The sequence below is a fragment of the Oreochromis niloticus genome, linkage group LG10 (genome assembly GCF_001858045.2).
Source record: "Oreochromis niloticus isolate F11D_XX linkage group LG10, O_niloticus_UMD_NMBU, whole genome shotgun sequence".
In the NCBI taxonomy this organism is placed as follows: domain Eukaryota; kingdom Metazoa; phylum Chordata; class Actinopteri; order Cichliformes; family Cichlidae; genus Oreochromis; species Oreochromis niloticus.
Genome location: NC_031975.2, coordinates 7,224,171 through 7,246,776, shown reverse-complemented (window position 1 = coordinate 7,246,776; position 22,606 = coordinate 7,224,171). Strand labels below are relative to the sequence as shown.

At 40.1% G+C, this 22,606-nt stretch overlaps 2 protein-coding genes and 1 long non-coding RNA gene across 4 annotated transcripts; 1 reads left to right on the top strand and 2 right to left on the bottom strand.

Annotated features, from left to right (window-relative positions):
• Positions 1-214: 214 nt before the first annotated feature.
• On the bottom strand, positions 215-8,820 carry nufip2 (nuclear FMR1 interacting protein 2). The gene is made up of 4 exons (XM_005460894.4): positions 8,374-8,820; positions 5,094-6,776; positions 3,480-3,512; positions 215-2,905 (listed from the first exon to the last, which is right to left on the bottom strand). Exons 1-4 carry the CDS (start codon positions 8,519-8,521, stop codon positions 2,853-2,855), a joined length of 1,917 nt encoding a protein of 638 aa, XP_005460951.1. The 5' UTR covers positions 8,522-8,820; the 3' UTR covers positions 215-2,852.
• On the top strand, positions 6,784-20,354 carry LOC112848008 (uncharacterized). Its single transcript, XR_003221868.1, has 3 exons — positions 6,784-8,150; positions 15,109-15,239; positions 20,264-20,354. It is a non-coding gene; the product is annotated as an uncharacterized LOC112848008 (long non-coding RNA).
• Positions 13,038-22,388, bottom strand: glra4b (glycine receptor, alpha 4b). 2 transcript variants are annotated; one of them, XM_005460896.4, is made up of 10 exons: positions 21,706-22,388; positions 21,110-21,237; positions 20,259-20,326; positions 16,833-17,056; positions 15,648-15,730; positions 15,419-15,556; positions 15,100-15,314; positions 14,304-14,459; positions 13,680-13,772; positions 13,038-13,567 (listed from the first exon to the last, which is right to left on the bottom strand). In XM_005460896.4, exons 1-10 carry the CDS (start codon positions 21,762-21,764, stop codon positions 13,304-13,306), a joined length of 1,428 nt encoding a protein of 475 aa, XP_005460953.1. In that variant the 5' UTR covers positions 21,765-22,388; the 3' UTR covers positions 13,038-13,303. The 2 variants fall into 2 exon arrangements, with proteins under 2 accessions (XP_005460953.1, XP_019219505.1); XM_019363960.2 differs by lacking the exons at positions 21,110-21,237; positions 21,706-22,388 and adding an exon at positions 19,701-19,871 and having other exon boundaries at positions 20,259-20,331.
• Positions 22,389-22,606: the final 218 nt, after the last annotated feature.

Here is a 22,606-nt window from a genome sequence, read left to right as displayed (position 1 = left end):
TGAGAAAATAGTGTTTTCATCATAATACTACAGTAAGATCACGTACTAGTTATTCTGATCACCCTGCTTTACATTTAGAAGCCTATAGCTGTGCACTGATAATCCTTTCAGCCTGAATATTAACCATACGGTAACCTGATTGTGTCCCTCGTCCCCCCCGCAAATAGATTATGGGCTATTGCAAGAAATTAAACTGCAGTGTTTCTTGTAACTTGATGCCAGATTAAGTGTCAATTTTCCACAAGCACAGAACAACAAAAATATAAGCGCTTATACCTCCTCAATTACCCTCGCTTCCTCATTGACCACGTCTGACACGAGCGTTCTCGTTCAGAGGGCAGCGTCTGCTGATACGCTCATCCATCAAATAGTGTACAATGGAAGCCAAAACAAAGCTTTTTAAATACCAGAGAGCCGACTGCGATTAGACATGGAAGTTAAATGTCAAGACAACTTGTACAAAAACATGGCTGCAGTTATGACTTCCCCTCTCTGTGCACGAGCTACACCGCCGCCTAATCAGGACACAGTGGAAAGAAGTGTACTTGAAAGCTCATATGTGTACCCCCGTAGAAACACCGCTGATGTTCAGCATTAATAAATCAAAGAGGTGCTTCACTATGAACACATAAGGGAGAAAATGAACCGGCAGAGATTACAAGGTTACAGTCCAGGATACATGGAAAAGAGCCCGTGCAGCACTGTGCTTAAAAAGAAAAGAAACAACAATTTTAGATCCCAAAACGATTAATGACAGCACCTCACACGCCATGACAATTTTTTTCTCAAAGTATTAAATTTTTGGTGTGTTGTCACAACATATGATACTTTATATAAATCAGACTTAAATTCAATATTTCCAATGAGAACGTTTGCGTGACGGGGGCCGTTTGGCAAGAAACAATATTAAACACAGTCATGGCTTTATCAACACTACCTGAGTTACATTTAATAATTCTGTATATTCAGCGGCTTTTTTTTTTTTCTGAAAAGTAACAGCCCAGAGCCATTCTTTCAAGGAGGATTTCTCGTCAGTACACACAGATTTCGTCTATTAATCATAAGATAAAAGCAATTAGTTTACATAAAGTGCTAATAATCCACACATTAGCCAAATCAGAGCTTCTAGAGAAAAACCTGGACAGTTGCTTTGTTGAGTAAACTGATCTTGATTTGCTGATGGTGAAAAAAAAAATAATAATAATAAAAAAAAATAATAATAATAATTGACGTCACAGCTGGTCAGCTAGCAGATTTGGGCTCCCTAGACTTAGTTAGATCTTACAACATGAGCCTTTAGAATAATTTTAAAAATATACACATATCCCACCATCGAATTTAGAAGTCGTGCAACAAACTGAACACCTTTAAACATTTTGAACTGCACTGCGGGCCACACTGAGCATCTTGGCTGATGACGTTGTAGCTCTACATAACCCTCGCAACCCCTCCCAACACACATGTATGGACCACACGGTGTTATTGCACACTGGTTTGCAAACGTAATAGGTTATCCACAGTAAAACATAATAGTATTTAACTAATCTTCACATTTGAACAGTTTGACAAAGTGTCTACTTAGGGAACTAAGATTAGTATTGCAATTGTTCTGTTACTGTTATCTTTGTATGCCGATGAACAGGGACCTCCAACTCGTGCGTTTCCACCAGTAAACATGCAAGAAACACGATGCCGTACAAGGCAGAAAAGTAAAGACCAAATTCTGAGTCAAAAGAAGAAACAAAACAAAAAAGTACATTGTAAAAATGTAGAACAGGTTCCTTCGACAAGAGGAACTGAACAGAAATACAGGCAAAATAATCTGTATTGACATCCTGAATCTTACTGCTGAACAAAAAGCACAAAATGCAGAAGACCTTTGTGGAAGCAATGTCTCTTTTTTTCTCCTTCTTTTATTTTACCTAACAGTTTGTCACCAAGCTTATTCCCCAACTCACAGTTCATTTAATAGAACGTATAACGAACCTCAGTTTAAGAACAGCCGGTGACAACCTACTAATAATCTGAAATGTATGAAAAGCTTCAGGATGAATTTAACGGATGAATTTGACTCTTTAGCACACCAAATAAACAGTGAAATAAAGGGGGTGGCTTTCCTTCAAACTGGGCACTTTTGTACCTGTGCTCTGGGGTCATACTGCAGTGCAGATAACACTCATGTTAGGTTAGACGAAACGACACAAAAAGAAAACGTGGGCAATTAAAGTTTCCCTTACTGATTTAAGACAAGATTCCCTTCCTGGATGGGGCTTCACCTATAAGCTCCCATTTAACTTAGAGTTAAGTGGGACCCCATAGACCCCCCCCCCCCCAAAGAATCCTTTGCAGAGTGTTTTCTCCTTTCATTCATGATGAATTCAAGCTTGCACACAGATGTGCATGTATAACGTCTAACATATCTACAATGAAACTCGTGAATGTGTAAAAGAAAACATGACCGAGGCATGCTGTAGTCAGACTGACGGCTGCCACAGGTCAACAGGATAAAGGCTTAGGGAGGTGCAGTCCAGAACACCTTCCTTTTGATGAACTCCCAAACATTATCCCTAAAGAGCCATGAGACAAACAACGATCGCAGCCCAAAGTGTCCATTCGTAATGTTGGAGAGGCACCAATCAGCTCCTTTTTAACGTCCATCCAGAGCGCGTGTGTTCATTTTGATGCCCCCAGAGAAGTCCGTTATTCCACCCGAGATTCCATGGAAAATCTGTCATGCTAAACTATCAAATGTTTTCACAGTTGTCACTTCTATCCGACAGGATTTGTGATTTCCAAGGTAGATAACTGCAGCACCCAGAAGAGAAGAAGGTAAGTACTGTAGGCCATCTACCTCACTGATCAGGTCCATCCTTGGTCTCGCCGTAAATTACTACCCTTTTTGGATCTATAGGAGAGAGGAGATGAGTTAGGGTGATCAAGGATTCTGTGTTTATTTTAAAATGTTATGCATCATTTCTTAAAGCATTAAATGGCCTTGCTCTGAGGAAAATTAAGGACTTAACCCCTAATGTGCTTCGGCATTTACTTAGGTTAATGTCACCATGCTGGTCATTTCAGTGTCTCAGCTAGCACAAAGGATTTCATAAATGTGTGATAACACTGCCGTGTTTTATCCCATTATTTTTTCTTATCTCGTCAATATATATGATTATTTTCTTTCTGAAGCACTTAGTAGTGGTACAAAAAAATAAAAATAAAAATCACCTTTCTTATTATTACTACCCCTGACAGACATAGTGTATTCTGGAGCTTAATTGCAAGTTTCAAACGATGGCTTTCAAATAAATTTATATTTGAAGGTTTTTTCTTTTTTTGTGTGTTTTTTTCATTATAGAAAACTATGGGTGAAATGAACTCAATCCATTTTAAGACTGATCTGAGTTGTTCCAGAGGTTCTACAGCCATTCCTTGCTTGGAAAACATTGCCAACACATATATTTAAGACAGGATCTTTGTACCTTGTTTTTGCAAGTTGAAAACGGATTCCATTTCTGATGAAAGGAAACAAAAACACACATTAGCTCATCATGAAACATTCTTTTAAAAAAACAAAAAAAAACAACAAAAAACAAATATGTAAACATTTTACAAGTTATTGTTTTACATAGTTGACAAAAATCTGCATTTAGGTTCTCATGCTTAATGCTTTTAAACAAAATTATACTTTTACATATCGAACAGCAATCGTGAGAACCCTTAAATGACCACTGCAAAAGAAAAAAAAAAAGCCCCGTACATTTCAACAACTGACACTGAAATTTTTTTTGCTGTTGGTGATTAACTGCAAGCATTTGCGGTGACTAACCGTTTACCCAAAGGTTGACTGTGTTGACTGGAAGGGGATTGGCAACTTGTGTACAAACAATCACAGCCTGCAATCACTCTCAGACGTACTGGTAAAGGTTTATAACAAACTGTCATCCAATTTATAAATAGAGACTGATAGATTGATTGTAACATACTGTCAAAGTCAGTAGTCTGCTTCACGTCTCTTTGCAAGAGTTGTTGTGGTTCTGGTTATATTATATTATATTCTGGTTATATTCTTATATAAAAGCAAGGTTGCTGAACACCTATGTCATTTTCCAGTTACAATCGCCATCCTGCGGGGACTCGATCGCCATTTGTGGATGAATTTCTTTTTTAAATCTATAAGCTCTGACTGGACTCTGAATGCAACTAATGTTAATGTTAACTTCTTGTATGCAGACAACAACAGATGGAAACCAAATTGTGAATTTCATCATTTTATCACAGTTAATCTTCATGTTATCAAACCGACTGCATGTCACTGTTAACTTAACCCTATTCAACTGCAAACGGATAGCAGACCAACTCCACCTTATTGCGGTTTTATCACCGCCTTAACACAAAGTCACTTTAAGAACAGCAACTGACCGAGTGCTCACAGACCTGGTCCCGTCTTTGTAGCAACTTTTTCAAAGGCAACGAAACTGCTCTACAACTACCATTTACCCTATCAAAAAGCCATTTCTGGCAGGTAATAACGTTTTTAATATGGATAAGATATTTTGGTTGGTGAGCTGCAAATATTCATTTTCACCTTAGCAAAGAATCAAGTCAAATTTCATATGAAGTCATCTATGGCTGACTTAGTTCATTTCTTTGGTAGAACTGTGAGGCAAAAATCAGAAGCTGTCTACAGTTACTCAGACTGTGTGCTGAAGCACTTTTGCTGAGGTTAACTGCTACACTAATTTTAACAGTCAGAACAGGTGGTGCCAAAACAGAATCTTAGGCTAAGTCCACACCAACACATTTTTATTTTGAAAAGAATCGAATCACCACCCAAATGAGCATTTGAGCAACATTTCAGAAATAATTTTGGTCCAAAACCTGAACACACATAGCAAGACCATTTAGAAAGCAGCATGATGCAGAAATAAACTGTAAAACAGCTGCTATTATATCAAACAAGGTAAGCAAAACCTTAAAGAAATACAAGAGAAAAATACACTTTTTTTTTTTTATATAAACACTCAATGTAGCCCTAAGAATTCAAATCTGGTTATTGGGTTAATGTTTTTGATAGAGCAGAGAGTGAAACTTACCTTTAGTGTGATAAGTGACAGCAGCTTTAACGTCAAAGGACCCCCAGCTACACCTCGTGCTAATGTCTTTAGAGAGGACCTGTTCTTTAGATGAGCCAAATAATAAAGTGGTTAGCTGACCCTGCGCAGGTTTAGCACCGTTGTCTTTACTGGGGGCCAACACAGCAGTACCTGCACCTTGTGTCTTTTCCTTGCCACATGGCTGCAGCTTGTTCTCCTCCTCACTCATCCCATAAGCAGGAGGACAAGCATTGGACACAATGCAAGGGGTACAAGTCCTTTTCTCAGGGTCTTGAACCAAAGGCCCAGGCTCTAACAATGATGGGCTAATGTCAAAGCAAGGCTGGGCAACCTTGGCTGCAACAGCTTGACACTCGCTATTAGATGTGACCACAGTAGTTTTGTCCTCTCCGGGCACCGGCCCATTTCCGCCTTCTGGGCCCAAGTTGGGCTCATTAATGAAGGAAAGCCCCCACTGATTCTGGAAGATATCTCCCAGGGCTTTCTGATTTGTCTGAGCCGCCGGTGGGTCAAGGTGACGAGCGCTAGGGAGTACAGGTTGCATATTTAAAGGGTAAATTAAAAGAGTACACTTTCTAAGCTCATATGCCTCTCCATCTACAGGACTAGTTGTGGAGCTACAGTTACTTTCCAAAGGAGATGCTACATTGTCGCCACTTAGGATAGACTGGGCTGATGGAATACTACTAGCAGCAGGAGCTAAGAAGGTACCCACTGACGGGCAACCGTTTCCATTTCCAGAAACAGGACCATTAGTAAAACTAGCTGAGGTGATCGTTTTCATAGCAGACATAGGGACCTGTGACAGTCTGACAGGAGGAGGCAGTGCCTCTCCTCCACCTTGAGCTACTTTGTTGAGGTTCTCTTTTACTTTACTTGCATAACTGATCTTGGGAACAATTTTAGCACTGCTATTGTCCACAGGAAATACTGGCGGAGGCTTGAACAAAGTCCACGAGTCCTCTTTTGAAGGTGAAGAAAGCTTGCCTTTGTGTCTTTCCTCAGTTTTTTTACCAAAGGTGCCAACTGTTTTACCATCAGAGTTTTTCCTCTGAGATTCACCCACTGAAGCCTCTGATACAACAGCCCGTTTGGCTGTCGACTGAGTTTCTACTTTCTGGGTGGCTCTAAATCCATCGAGTCTGGAGGTCATTCCTTTCTCATTTGTCTCTAGATTCAAAGCCCCCAGCTCCTCTGTAGTGTGGCCCTGCTGCATGTCTCTCTCCTTTTCTCTTATCACATTATCAGTGTTCTTTGTATTGTTACATCTGGTCTTGCGTTTCTTCGGAGTAGTATATCCACCTTCCGAACTACTACCGTCATTGTCCTTGCTAGAATAGCCATTTGTAATTAAGCCACAGTTTACGACGCCATTTTGAAGTAATACGGAGTCCTTCTTATCCAAAGGCGGGCCCTCATGATGACTCAAATCCTGCACCTTCTCCTTGTTATTTTTTAAGTCCATACTCTTCTTATGGTCCAGTCCTTTGATGCTTATTTTTGGAACAGTCGTGCACAGCTTTTGCGTGGATTTGGGCTTTGCATTTGTATTAATTGTATGTCTGTTAGCATTGATGCTAGGTGGATGCGACATGCCAACGGCATTAGACAGATGTGGATTCTTCTCTCCCTCCTCGTCACTGATGCTTACTTTTTTATTGCCTGAAAGGGGAAATAAAATCAGTTGATACTGAAATTAGGGAACATCCACCACCCTTCACCTGGCAGAAAACCTCCACAAGTACTACATTTACAGAAAGTCTGTGTCAAATAATCTGTTTCAAACTTGGAGAAACTACAAGGATTTTATAGATTTTTTGTGTGTGCGTGCACGCATGCTATCGCAATAGCAAAAAAGTGACTCACATGTATGCAACTCTTAACCTAAACAAATCCAAGTAAAAAAAGATGCATATTAAACTTTTAAATGTTTCTCTAGTATTACATGTAAACCACACCCATGGAGAACATGACTGATCTCCTTATTGGGTTTATAATTATTCTTATAGTGCTGCCTGAAATTAAACTTCCTAACAATCTTCCAAGATAAGCTGAGAGCTCACTACATGTAACAAGTTATAGAAATTAGATATGCTTCACAACTGTCAACAACGTAAAGGACTCTTGCTTAGCTTCCCCCACCCCAGAGAATATTCGACATCAGACACAAGTTGTTGCAAGGTCTGCAAGGATCGCTCACAACAGCATTTATGGCACACGCACAGAGGAGCAATAAACTATTAACAGGCCCGTGCACTGCACAGACGCATGGGAATTGCTGTGTCAACGTAGGACTTTTCATTCACAGTGGTGCTGCCTCAATGTCTGTGAGCGCAGCACCCAATGGATTCTATACGGTCTCTCCTCTCTTAGACGGAGGCCGGTTCTTACTCACTAGCAATCATACGAATGCATATAGTCTCGTAAAGACGATGCTTACAGTGTCAGCTCAGCGCCACAAAACAAGACATTGTCCAGTTGTTGCCTGGCTTCACAACACGCAACAGGCCTGTCAGTGATGGCTAGCTTTAGCTAATGTCAACTAACCAGCGGCTCGGTTGCCACCAACACGCCCAGGAACTGTCGTGCCCTATCAGCACCAACAACAACAACCACAGCAGCCAAAATGACAGCAGAGACATGCCAAAACAGCAAAGTATGTTGCCTGTACAACAATTTCTAACTAGCTGTGGAACTACAGCATTAGCCAGCAGTGATAGTCTAACATGGCTGACAGGAAATGGCAGCTCAGAACATTCCAGTGGAGCCGGCTCGGTTTTCCTAAGCTGGACATGAGCATGCCGAACAAAAAGACACAGCTTTGACTATTGTTGAGGATAACTTGCCGTGCACGCCTATCAAATAATGCGCTAAGAACACATGGCAACATGGCAGGGGTTCCTTGAGATGATTACGATGCATTTGCAAAAGAAAAATGGTTGGCGAAACCGGCGCACAAGGTCAATCCCCGATGTGTCAAACAACCACAGCGACAACTGTCACGCAACGTCAGCTAGCGAACTTGCTAACATAACGGTGAGCTCCTCGTCCGGCTATCCGTCAAAAAGGGCCAAGCTTTTCACCAGCTGAAACATTTACCAAATTATCTCAAGGAACCATATATAATATGAACCAATAGCTAGCAGGCTAAGTCCTCAATTGCGATTTAGTTCACATTAGTTAGCAAAAGCTAGTCAGCTCACTGACATTAGCTGACCAAGGCTAGCAAGCATTAGCTAACTTTTCGGGATGGCCCAACCTGTTTTCTTCGTCTGCGTTTCCTGATGCTGGCACTGGAAGTGGCTCTGATCATTTTTTAGACAAGTTGGCTGCTGAAAAGAGTGCCTGTCGTCTCCGTGGTGATGGTATTGCCTGTCTTGTGCCCGGTCTTTGGGCTGTTCCTCCATTGAAGTGAAGAATGTCGGACTTGTTCAACCAGTATGTTAGCTCACTCAAGTACAGGACAGTCCAATCACTACCAGAGTAAAACGGAAGCTATTTGAAGCCTCTGTAAACGTCAGCAGTAAACGTCTAAAAATGGCTCTGTTTTGGGTGGTCACCGCCACCACTCAAATCCATGTCTAGTTATTTGTGCTGAGTTATGCAGGGGAATATTTCTCAGCACTTTTTTTTCTGTCAGTGCTTGTATTTAATCGGATAACTGACAGAAGAATAACGAAGGAGCGATATTAAAACAAATCTTTTGGGGTGGGCGATACCGGGGTGGGGTTCGTGTGCGAACAAAAATCACATGACCGGAGGCGCTGCCACGTCTCAAGCCAGTGGACACATGTTGGTGATGGCGAGACCAACCCCTCTCCCAAAATGGAAAAAACAGACTCATTGCAAATTTATTAGCAATGCATTTGTGAGTGTTTAATCAGTACAGAACATTGTTCCTGTTTTCTGAACAAGCAACAAAATTACTCTAATAATCCTTGCGTATGCACAGAAATAAATAATATCAATTGGGTAGTTGGTGCAACGAAGCACGAAGTCAATGTATACTAGGGTTAGAAAAAGTAACATCCATTTAGTGCTTCCCATATTTGGCCCCTTATACATACGCGCGCGCGCACACACACACACACATATACAATTATATATCTATATCTATCTATCTATCTATCTATCTATCTATCTATATATATGTATATTCTGGTACATTTAAATCTGCTATTTGCTATTAAAGTGTAGAGAAACCGATTTGCTTCCCTGTTACTATATGTGCATATAACATATAAGCTAATTCATTATTCATTCTCGACTGACACACAGTGTAAAAAAGGTTTATGTGCTTTACTTTTGTGCACACTGGGGTCGGCACGGTGCAACATTGCTTATGCAGGACTTTAACGGACCAACAGCACCCTCTTGTGACTAAAAAAATACAAAGCCGTAGAGACTGTTTTGTTGGGGAAGTGAAGAACATTGATCATCTTCTTAGAGTGCAATGTTCTACTGTGAAACCGTGAGTCGTTAAATTGGCTTGCGCATTATTTTTCAGGCCCTTGTCACAATGCTGAGCCCCAACATACCTAAAAAATAATATAGCAGGAATAGTGACACTGTAAGAGTGTGAATATTATTTGGTATTTACTAGGTATTTTGCATAGTGTTGCAAAATCCTTTACCTCTGAATCTAATTTTGGGATTTAAAATCTTACTTAAAAAGTAGCATCAGTATGTACTTGAAATACCCAGTGTAAAAACGGGCCTTTTCTGTGATAATACACATTATTGAGTCATAGTTACTTATTAATCAGTGTGTATATTGTTTTTACTTAATATACTTCTGGGTAGCTAATTCTTTAACAACATAGCATCATATGTGTTTTATATTAATATGTGTGCTTTAAACAATTAGAGTACAAACACTAAAATACAGTGTTGTAGAAGAAGTAGCTTTTCATACAATTACATGAGTAATGTAGAAGTGCATACATTAAAATTAAACTTTGGCATAGTATTTGGGTAAATACCCCATAGGACACAATACTGGGCCTAAATAATGTACATTGGGGCGATCGTGGCTCAAAGAGTTGGCAGTTTGTCTTGTAACCGGAAGGTTGCCGGTTCGAGCCCCGGCTTGGACAGTCTCGGTTGTTGTGTCCTTGGGCAAGACACTTCACCTACTGCCTACTAGTGATGGCCAGAGGGGCCGATGGCGCGACATGGCAGTCTCGCTTCTGTCAGCCTGCCCCAGGACAGCTGTGGCTACAACTGTAGCTTGCCTCCACCAGTGTGTGAATGAGTAGTGGAATTGTAAAGCGCTTTGAGGGCCCCAAAAAGCGCTATATAAATGCAATCCATTATTATTATTCTAGCTCTAAAAAGAAAAAAGAAAGACAAATTTTCATTCAAAACAAAGGCAAGAAATTGTGGTGGCTGTCCCTTGTTTAAGCTAAACTCAGGCATGCAAGTGTAGTTATCCAAGGGTGAGTATAATATAGTAGAAGAAAATGACTGAAATGAACATTGATTCTGGATTCATCATGGTGAGGGTAGCTGATTCGCACAAACACAAATACAGTACAGTGTCACGGATCCTCTTATCTTTGACACTATTTAGGAGGAAAAAAAAGAGGTCACCCTGGTTTCACACAGTCTCAGTGCTGATGTTTGCTCTTTTTCTACTTTTTAAAATGAATAATTCATGTGATAACTTGATTTTATAAAAAGCTAAAACCATGTGATGGACTAATCACTCAGTCAAAGGAATTTGCAAAGAAAAGCGTCTGGACTTCTTTAAGTTGCTTGAAGACGTTTCAATGAGCTCATCCCGAAACCCTGGCTGATTAGGTCCCACACCCGCTTTCACACCTTGGCTCATGTGATAAGAGGATCACCAGGGGGTCCTTTGTCCCTCTTTGGGGGGATACTCCCACTGGGTTTAAATCTGGGACTCTCGGCCATTTGACCTTAGAACTGAAGAAGCTTCTCGGATGAGAGGTGAAACGTCTTCAAGCAACTTAAAGAAGTCCAGACGCTTTTCTTTGCAAATTCCTTTGACTACGATGACCTGGATGACTGAGAACCTTCACAGACTAATCACTCAGAAATGCTTACCTAGCAATACCTTAAGAACCAAATTCATATGATGTACTGAGCAAGTTATTGCTCAAAAGGTATTTATTCATGGCTTATTTATCATTTGCAATCATAATGAAGACTGACTCAGGCATCAGATGGAGGACAAATGTAATGAAATGCAGTTTAGCATTTGTGAGATAATTCTGATAGTTTCTCTGGAGAAAGTCTTTGAAATAAAATGTCAGATCTATTAAGCAAACATTCAACTTAATTGAATGTTGTCTGAATGAACCAAACTTTTTGCAGCTGTCATTAAACAGTGACAGGTAACACTATAATAACTTTAGAATACACATTAAATTGCAGACAGGTGAGAAACAACAGCAATGGGACATGGAGCACAGTGTCCCATCAGAACAGCTTCACTGTGCCTTGGCATTGATTCTCAAAGTCTCTAGAACTGTACAGTGGGGATAATAGACCCTCATTAGGTGTTTGGATGATGGCTGGTGTTGAGCCCTGATGGTTCAAAATGAGGGAATGCAAAGCACCATAGCATACAATTCCCATTACTGTGGATGTTCATCAACCCCTTCAGTGACTGTTTGTGCCCTATGGATGGATGTGTTGTCATCCTGTAAGACAACACTCCCCATCAGGAAAGAAATACGTCATCACAGAATAAAAGTGATTGCTCAGAACAAGTTTCTATTGATTTAAGCGGACCCTCCTTTTTAAAGGGGAACGTGGACCCTAACAATAGCAACAAAATTAGGGACTGGATCCCTGGGGGCAAAACGGTGGCAGAAACAGACCATTTCTAATACGATGACAAAGCTGAGACCATCGAGGTATATTAGGATTGCAGAGGATCTTTATGCTTTGCATTCACTGTAAGCCAGATCTGGAATTGTTTAAGTTTAGAAACAATTTAAATTTAAATGAGTACTGTAAAAATACACTATCGAGAAATTGTCCCACATAAAATGTTCTTCTAGTAAAATAGTAGTATTTGCGTAGCGCTCTAATGCATCACCATTGGTTGTGTTGGGTGGTCAGACTTTGTTCCGATGTGGCTATGGTCACCCCTAGCTCCTCCCATGGGGTCAAGAGTGAAGGTTTTGCGCTACTTTTCGAGCTGTATTTATTTTAGATGTACCAACAATGTGTTCCAGAGATTATTCGATAAGAAGAGACAGAGTCTACTCCTACTGTGTAATTTAGGTGGGCTTTGTTAAACACCAGTATAACACACTTTCTGCAAGCCCTTAGGAGAACTCAGTACTGGTTAATAAATGTGTGCAGCTTAAAAAGCTATTCCGACAACCAAATAAGCCAGATTCTGAAAAACTGAAACATTATTTCCTCAATGTAGTTAATGATTATTTCTCTGTGTTTAATACTGTATGAATAGAAACTATTTGGAATAGTACAGTGCTCTCTGGAAGTTGTTAGTTTATAATAATGCTATATTTCTTACTTTAATTGTATTTACATAATGTTACTCTTGTTCCTGATAAAATATTTATAATATTAATATCTGGCCAGTATGCAGATATGAAACTAAAGATTCAGATGGTTGAGATGAATATTACTAATTCAAAGAGATCAAAGTATTTTTCAAGCAAACATATTTCTCAAACAGGATATTCAAGTCTTTATTACAGATTGATCTCCTTCAGCAGGAAATCTAATATCATATATATTCATATTCCATAATTTTTGCAGCCTGCAATCAGACTCTTTTGATTCCTTTAAATCATAGTTACGGTGAATAACAAGTACATGTTTTCAATTATGCTGCAGACACGTGTTTTTGCACAATGCCCACTGTGGCATCTGTAAAATTAGTGCACAGTAAAAAACATAAAGGTGCAGTCTGAGTACATGTGAGGCTACAGCAACTGCACGCACAGATTTTCCTTTATAAAACTTTGACTTGATGGAACTGTAAATGCACACAATAACCTAATGTGAAAATGCATAAGTGCTAATAAAAAGTGCATTTTGTTATTCAAAATGTAAAGAAACCTCTGGACTCTTCCAGGTCACAGAATTGCTCAGTTGCACTGAACATGCAGTCAAAATACATCTTGCATGACTCAACTGAGGACTCAGTGAAGGAAGTAGCCAACGTGTTCATGGTCCTCAGTCTGTCACAGTATTCCTTGGACGTCTTCATGTCGTAGAACTTTATAGGTAACCCAGTAAAGGACGTTAAACATGAGGAAGCTCATGGGAAAAACAGCCCGGGAGATGGTATCAATCTTTTTGGCCCGATCCACAAAACGCCTCCGTATCTCATAGAAACCCAAACCAGGAGGTAGATCAGCAAAAACGGGTGTTGCATCCATTTCCTGAGAGGACAGTGCAAGTCCAATACTCTGGAGCAGAAAACCCTGCTGTGCCAGCTCCTCCTCCTGGAAGACAAAGACACAGCACAGGCTCACTGCAAATCACTAAGCTAAACTGTTTTGTTTTTTGTTTTTTTGGAGCCAGCAATTGGCTGGTGAGCAAGGCAACAGTACATACCCTGGCACAGGCACTGCACTGCTGGGATGCATTCCCATGGGGAGCATTGTTCCCTGACATGTTGTTTCCTTTCACCTTACTGTCACCGGTCCCCTGCGGGTGAGTGAGGGGGGAAAGCCAGCACAATTATTTAATTGTCAAACAGACTGCACTGACTGAACAGTTTGCAAAACTGGCACAACTTTGCGCTACTGCATAGATGTCAGGCCACATGCATTGCATTGCACTGCAGATCGAAGCAGATGTCGGGTGTACTGAGGTATAAATATTATAAAAGGTATAAAGAGCCCTTCGGCTGCTGTCACATTGCTTTTCCTTAACTTAATGAAGGCCAAATTTCTCAAAACTGTGAAGAGCTGGCCAAAAGAAGAGCCTCATCTAGTTTAAGGGTAATTTATCCTAATTTGTCTTCCTTATTCTTCCCTTTCTCATGATATCCATGATGTTGAGAACACTCAGCCAGCAGTAGAATAAGGTGATGACTTGAATTAATCACAGGTCAGTGCTGTGTGCTTTTCCTGACTGGAGTGCAGCATGCAGCTGAGTAGCAGCTCGTGCAGAGCTGGGCACAGGGAATAGCAGGTGACAGCTGCCCGAGGGCCTGAGTGGGTGGGCTGCACTTACAGTTCTCTGCTGCTGCTCTTTGAGTTTCTTTTTCATTCTGAAGAACTCCTTGTGCTGGCGTGAAACAAAGTTGACGGCTGCATACTCCAGTAGTGCAGCAAACACAAACAGAAGACACACCGCCATCCAGATGTCTATGGCTTTGACATAGGATACCTGCATAACCATAACAATCAACTGTCTCAATTAATATCAGAATCAGAAAGAAGTTTAACACCAGCTCAGCTGAATGAAGCCTCCAGTACATATACACAAAAGAAAATACTAATAAAGCCTGTCAACATAGCAAAAATAGTTTGCAACAAGTATAAGCCACTGATTTCTTTTTTTTTTTTTAATACAACTGGAATAGTACTATTATTCAATTGCGTTAATGTGCATTATTAAGGTAGTTCTTCAGCATTGGGATGTGGTCAGCAAGGGGTTCCTTTTGGACTGAGTGAAGAAAGATGATATATTATTGTATTTTTATATTATTTAATTATTTCCATTTATAATATTCATGTTAAACACATAACATTTTTTTTTATTAAACTGATTATACCATTCACTTAGAAAAAGTTAAAATTATCCCACAGCCCAATGAAATGCATGCTAAGCTGACTGGTGATGCTAAATATGAATGTGAGGATGAGTAGTCCAATTAGAAACTGAAATTTGGGTGCTAGAAAAATTCTCTTGTTAAATCTATTTTATCTGATTTGACTTTCTTGGAATCATACAACCCCTCTGTATCTCCATGCTGACTTTATCTTTTTAGTAAACAGCAGATAACTTGCTGAAATTTGCTTCTGACCTTTGGCAGGGAGGCCCTGGAGCCAGAGCTCTGTGTTGTCATGGTGAGCACAGTAGTGATTCCCAGTCCCACCCTTGCGGGAGCTGCATCCATGTTGATCCAGAATGACACCCAAGACAGGATGACAGTCAGCAGGCTCGGTATGTACATCTGGATCAGGTAGTAGCCCATTTGGCGCTCTAGGTAGAATTTGACCTCAATGCAGGTGAATTTACCTGACGACAGGAGGAGGCAGAGGTGCAAACTGAAAGTCTTATTAGAAGGTGATGGACAGTGTGTACTGAGAACGTAGGACAGTTGGTCGTCATATGTCCTGTACCTGTGTTATAGTGCTTGGTGCAGTAACCAAGACCTTTCTCCTCTTTTAGCACAAACTGAGGGAGCATTAGATCATCAGCAACCTGCACTGCTCCCACATCCAGCCATTCAAAAATCAGGTCATTCATGGTGTAACCAACTAGAGGCGAAAGAGAAAGTGTACAGTACGCAGTTTTATGTCAAAACCTGTATGTAATGTTTTCTTAGCCTGCCTAAGAAGATGAACTCACAGCTTTCAAGCTGCATGGTGCACGTCTGGCTGTCCATGGGGAAGTTTTTCAAATCCATGGGACAGGAAAGCGTGAGTGTCAGTCTGGAAAACAGAAGCAGCAGCATAATAGTACATGACATGAAAAGGTGCTACCCTTGAACCTTATCCCATAGGGAAAAAGGCGAATGGGGGACTTAGCTAACGACCACCTGTGAACTCCACAGTACTGGCTATTTCTTACTCAGGTGTCACTCAACCCCCCCCCCCCCCCCCTTTTTTTTTAAAAAACTCTTTGAATCAGTGGTCATATCAAGCAGCTCAAACCTCTCCGGCAACTGCCCCCTGTACAGGCTGCAGAAAGCACTGACAGGTGCTGACAGACATCATGTCAGCCTTTATGGTGGGCTTGATATAAAAATGGGCTGAGACACACACACATCACCACCATCAGTTTAAAAAAGGAAAAAAGAAAAAATAGGGATGTGCCCCAGTTACAGAACATAAAGATCCAGATTAAAAAGCATTCCATTATGTAGTACAGGTGTTGGCTTTATAGATAACACACAGATGTTCTTTAGCTGTCACAGCTTTCTTTGTTGAATTATGATGTATTATGCTGTTCGTTTCACTGACCCATTTCTCTATTTTTCCCCTCCTGCACTCACAAAGCAAAGCCTCTCACACAAATGAGCAATATTGCAGAAAGGAGGAACATAAATGACCCTGGTTTATTGTCATCCACAGACACTGTGGTTATCCCCAAGTGAGTGAGTGGGGCCATAAATAATATAACTGACTTAAAAAAAAAAAAAGATTTCCAGGGTTAAGGATTTTGTTCCTGTTTATCTTAATTACTAAAACTAATGCTTCTTTTTTCTTTCTATTTATAACTCTTTACCATTATGCTACGATTCACCAGCGCTTTAGCAGCACATTACTGACCTGATTCCTCTTTAGCCTGCAGTAGCTGCTTAACAAGAACTTGTTCACATTGCATGCTGGACAGTACAATTACAACTGAACTGAACTGGAGTGAAACAAATATGTAGCAGTCCATACACTTGGATGTTTACAGTACTTCCAATAGAGTTTATATTCACCGAGCTACCCATCAAAGCATTTATGGGAATGTGTTTGATAGCTGAAGTACTATTAACACTTAACCCCCCCCCCCCCCCAAAAAAAAACACATAAAATGGCTCACCTGATGCTGTAGAGGACATTTCCATTCTGGAAGATCCGCAGCAGTTTGTTGTCTGTTGTAACCTCGTGAAAGTTTGCTCCCTTTTCATTTGCAAAGAATAAGTCAGGTTTCCAAATGGAGTCCAACATTGAGGGGTCCAAGTCCAGAGAGTCATCAGGGTACTCCTTATATGCTAGTCGAGGGTCATTCCACTGCTGCCTTAGAAATACATTGAGCCGATAGTCCTAAATTATGGAGGCAACACGTAATTAAAAACTGCGCTAAACTTATAAATGATGAAAAAATGTATATATGCATATTGCATATGCATGCAAGTATGCTGCATATGTTCATGCATCTAATTTTAGCGAGAGGGCAAAAGTAACGAGAAGAACCATCCTCTAAGCAGGCAGGCGTGACTGTGTGTCTGTGTGTGTTTGGGTAGGGGACAAATGGTGACAAACAGGCCTGAGTGCTCCCATAACCTGAACAACAGCAAACTCCACTTACAATTTCATCAATTAAAATTTGATGTCTCTCTCCTTTAGTATTTTACAAAATGCACAAATTCTCCAGGCTCTAAACGTGAATTAATCAACAAACATGACCAACCCCAGACATTCTCCAGAGGCCTTGTAAATTAAGGATGGCTGCTTATTTCGACAGAGAAAGACACACGAGAAGATCTTTGCTGACACTATGTTAGGCACTTACAAGATGGTGTTTAGAGCAACTAAACAGTCATAATCTAATGACAGTATGTTTGGGCGTCATGAAACCTGGCCTCCACCAAGAGTGGGAGAGGAGCCAAACAAAAAAAGAAGCTTCAGATGAATAAACAGTAAAGTGTCTGATGCATCTCATAAATGAGCTTTAACCAGCTCTGCTCTCCAACTGCTATTAAAGTCGTGGATGCTCATATCAAATAATGAGGTCAGTGCTTTTTGGCTCACCAGTGAGCCCGGGGCTTCAGGCAGTTTTAAACACTTGTTTTCAGACAGATTTTCTACTCTTGGCTCTGTAGAAAGTCATCCCAGGCTCAGATCTCAGGCAGTGAGCACAGAAGCCCCACTCGCCTGCTGTTTGGTTTGCGAGAGGCAACCAAACTGACTTGACACAGAGGAGCTACAACTGCTTGTTTCAGACCGGAGATAAACCGAGGGGCTGAAACCAAGGTCCAGTGTAAGTTAACAAGGATTATTTTCAACTCTGAGTCATGCAGACTTATTTAACTAAGTTATTAAGTTGGAGCTGGAAAGAAGCATAATTGTTCCTCTATAAATAAAATAAATTTTGACACAGGAACTATTGGTCTGTGCTATTGGTTTTCCATTTGTTTTGGTGCTGGCTTTAACTGGCAGCTTCAGTCATCAGTCAGAGTAAGATTAGTGCCAGTTATCATATTACAAAATGTTATACAGATTGATTGTGATACTGACTGACTTATTTTATGCTAATTCATGCACATGTTTATGAAGCAAAATACTGAATACTGGACCTTAAAGTTGTAGTAGTGTATCTCTTAGCTGTAGTATAACTGCTTTGACTGAATTAAAGGATGTGAATACAGTTTCCAGTACATTATTCACATGATCTGTGAGTATAAGAAGGGATTAATATGAGCTACGACTTCTAACTCAGAGGCAATGATGCAAATTTATATTGAACATTATTACAGTGAAAGTGGCTACAAATGTTAGCTACAGACACTCCCATAAAAGCTCAGCTATTCATAGGCGTTCCTCGAGTCTTTAGTCAAAGTGACATTTTTAAAGAGGACCTATTATGCTCACCTCCAACTATATATTTATATTCTTGGATTTTTACTACCGTTGCTTTGCATGAATCATAAATCAAAATAATCCTTATTTGTCTTATACGGGCCTTGGTGGAGACCCTCGGTCCATCGCCTGTTTAATAGAGTCTGTTTAGAGCAGTCTGAAGCCTTAGCCCTTTACCTCACTGGGATTACCAGCACATACAATGTCATTATTAGAAACTTTGGCTGTATTTATTATGAACATCCACCACTGTAACAGTATATGTGACAAAAATAAAGAGATAAAGGAGGTAAAGCCCAAAGGAGTTCAGTCACAGTCATACAAATGGCAAGCTATACACACATAGAGAGCAGCCACTTATTATGCTGTACAGCTAAATTTGATGTCTGTAAGGTTATGGCAATGTATATTAGTGTGAATACTCAAAGTGGCACTTATTTGCACAGTTTAAAATTTTAGTTACTGTGCAATTGTTTTAGCGTTATCATTAAATCTACAAAGTGAAGAGTTGTGAACACAGCATAAGCATACACCCCTATATGCACACATTGTTATTGTATTCACACTAATATACTAAATTAAAGAAAAATGCACTTTATTATTTGATCATCAGCAAGCTCTATAAAAGCAGAAGTTTTGGAAGTTTGCTGGTCTGGATCATTCAGGTGTGTGTCAATCACAATCATGCTAGGAGTGGGCATCGCAGTAAATGAATCTCAAAGTCAGAATGCATATACAAGTTTTTGACATAATTTTGAATATTTGAGCCCTCTTCTTGGCAGAATTAGTAATGTTCATTTAAATTGTCTGTCACAGACCTGGATTTTAAATGTAGTTCAGGGTTTTGGGAGGGCCATTCCAGAAGTTTCATCTTGCTTTATCCTTTACAAAACCAGTTTTGATGCATGTTTTGGATTGTTGTATTGGAACATTAAGTTATGTCCAATTTTTGTCTGTTTAGTTGAGTTAAAGAATTTAGAGGTAGTCCTCCTCCTTCGTTAATCCAGCCACTGTTCAATCTATCAGTACCACTGAGGGTAAAACAGCCCCAGAACATGATGCTACCACCACCATACTTCTTAGCCGCTCTCAGGTTTAAAAGCCTCACCTTTACTCCTCCTGTCATTGTGGCCAAACAGCTCAGTCTTGCCTGACCATAAAAACATTTGGCTTGTCCATCGGAGCAACTGCAAATTTCACTCGAGCATGAAGGCATTGATTGTGGAGCATTGACTTCTTTCCTGGCCAGCACCCTCTGATGATCAAACAATCATCAGTTCTATAAATAAAAAATAAATAGGTTCAAAAAGGAGAATCTACAGTTCTCCTTGTCTGATCTTCATTGGGTTCCTTGGACGTTCCTATTGTTCTGAGTACTGGTCAGTCTAATGAGTACTGTCAATTAACTGTCTATTAACTTCACTAATAAGAAGTTAATAGGCCTTGGCCTTGTCAACTTATAAGACGTTTTAGAACCTTCAGCACCACTTTTTAAAAGATTTAAGTGAGTATGTGAGTTGAAGTGAGCCTGTATGTATACTTTTGAACTCGAGGGGATTCGAGAAATTCAAAGTTGCACATCCATTTTTTTAAGTCATTGAAATGCATGTTGTACAACGGCACCTTCGAAAAAGAGCAGATAAATTTAAAACAGATGTTTTCTCACCATAGTTGTTTCAGTGATGGATCCAAAGCTGTTGATGAAGATGTTACAGGTCACGTTGACAGGAGAACCTGACAGGAGGACACATCTTAGTAACACTGCTTCCTTAAATACCACTGATGGTGGTTTTCTAAAAGGAACACATCAAATATTAAAGCTGATGAAGAGCAGGGGATTCCTGTACCACAACATTTGCTTTTTCCCTTCATAATATGCCATGCCGTGTTCTGATAAAGATTTATCCACGATAACAAGCCTGAAATTGTGTTGTCATTTCCAGTACGCTTCCGTTAGCGTAGTCCATCATTCGATGGACGACCATTGGAACTTTAAATATTTCAGTGAGTCATTTCCGAAGAGGCAATTATTTATTGATTCAGTTTTACTTACATTGGTATGTTTATAGATAATCAGCAGAGATTTATCCACAATGCACCGACAAGGATGTGGAGCAAGTATGAAATATATATGAAATTTGACCCTAGAGGCGGTGCAAGAACTATGTGAGAGAGACTCTGCCAGTTTCACAAGATTGGACTGGAAAGGGCCTTTGGGGTAACACGCAAGGCTGACCGCACATTTCTGTCAAATAAAAACGATGTGAAAGAGACGTCTGTGAAAAGATACCATCACCTTAGGGTGTGGGACAACACAGAAACCGTAACAACACATGAGGAGGAAAAAAAGAGGAAGACTTTTGCATGGAGACATCGTAGCTTGCAGCATCTCTTGCCTCTGACCCATCTGTGAAGGATTTGTGCCACTTCACTGCACAGATTGTTGTGCAAATTGAGCAGCACGCTTTCTCACACCTTTTCCAATAGAGCAGTATTTGCATGTGGGAGTGTGGTTACCTTTGAAATTTGGTCTGATGCGAGCATCATAGCCAGATGTGCGTCCCATCAGTTTGTCCAAAAAGTCAGAGGGAGAGGGCGGCTTGACTGCCCTGCTGGGGAACTTCATCTCCTTACACTGCACAGACCTGGTGATGGGGCAGTTATGATTCCAGCTTCACTGACATAAATATTAATTTAATGTCTAGCTTCTAATTGCATTTTGTTTTTAATTTGGGTTAGAAGCTAAAATTTAAGTTTGGACATTACATGCATTTTGTGGTTAAAGGTGTCCTGCTGTGAATAAAATTGCAGGCTTTCTGAATAAAAGAACAATATCCATGAATTACTTTTTTTTTAAGGTCTGTTTCTCAAATCTTGCAAATTTAATTGGGTATTTTTACCTAATGGAACTGTTGCTTTTTAATTATAGATTACAAAATATTTAATGCATGTTTCTTTCCACTTAAAGAGAAAAGCTGTGTCGGCAGCTTCTTTGTTAAAGAAGTGCAAATGCAGTATCAGAGCATGTAAGGTACAGTAACTGCTCCTTCAAATAAGCGTGCAGGCTGGCGCTGGTGCATCTTTGAAAGGAAAGACTTTCAAAACTATCTTACCTGCCTTGTTGAAAAATGACAAACGAAGCCCACAGTGGACACAGGATGTGCAGTAGCATTCTGAGTTGGTGGACCCAACAGATGAGAGCAAAACAGCTGAAATTTGGAAGGAAAAAAAAACAAAGCGAAGATGCGGAGAACTTTCAGGCGCTGGCTCCTAGACTCAGATGAGCCTCCCTCCCTCTCTGCAGGTGTAAAATACAGGAAGGTGCTGCTCTATAATTCAAAATCCAAGGGAACTTTTTTTTTTCTCCTTCCCCTGCCTCTGTTTGTGTGGATGACTTCAAGCTTTATCTCTTTTTTATGGCCATATGCATGCTGGAGGAATTACTGCAAGAATTTTTAAAGGGACAGCAGCATTTTTACAGCAGAGTTGCCCCCATGATGGTCTTCGACGCAGCCTCAGATCTGCACTTTCAAATATTTGGGATTCAAACTGTACTGCTTATAAGCACTTCTATTAAACAGATCTAATTATAAAAGTTAAACCCATATGTTTTTTTTTCTTTAATTTCTAGATGAACACAGCTCTGCCGGTGTTTAACCCACATTTTAAAAAACTTTAAAAGAGGCATGTAAATAAGCCTGAAAACTGTATTTTAATAACAAAGGAGGAGAACCTTTACATTAAAATGACCCTTCCATCTTCCTTTTAGAATCAGGTTGTTCAAAGATATTTTTAGTGAAACTGTATTTTTATTGCCATCAATTTACAAAACCACATAACATCAGCACTGAATGGGCCTCAAATTGAGTAGGAGAACAGAGAGGTAACTGCCAAGTTGGCATGATTGTTGTTACACGCAGAAGGGAAATAAGATAAAGGCATAAAGTTCCTATTAATTCCAATGCAACACATCTCTGTGTCAGCACGCATCCAGAGGGGATTTATCTTTAGCAC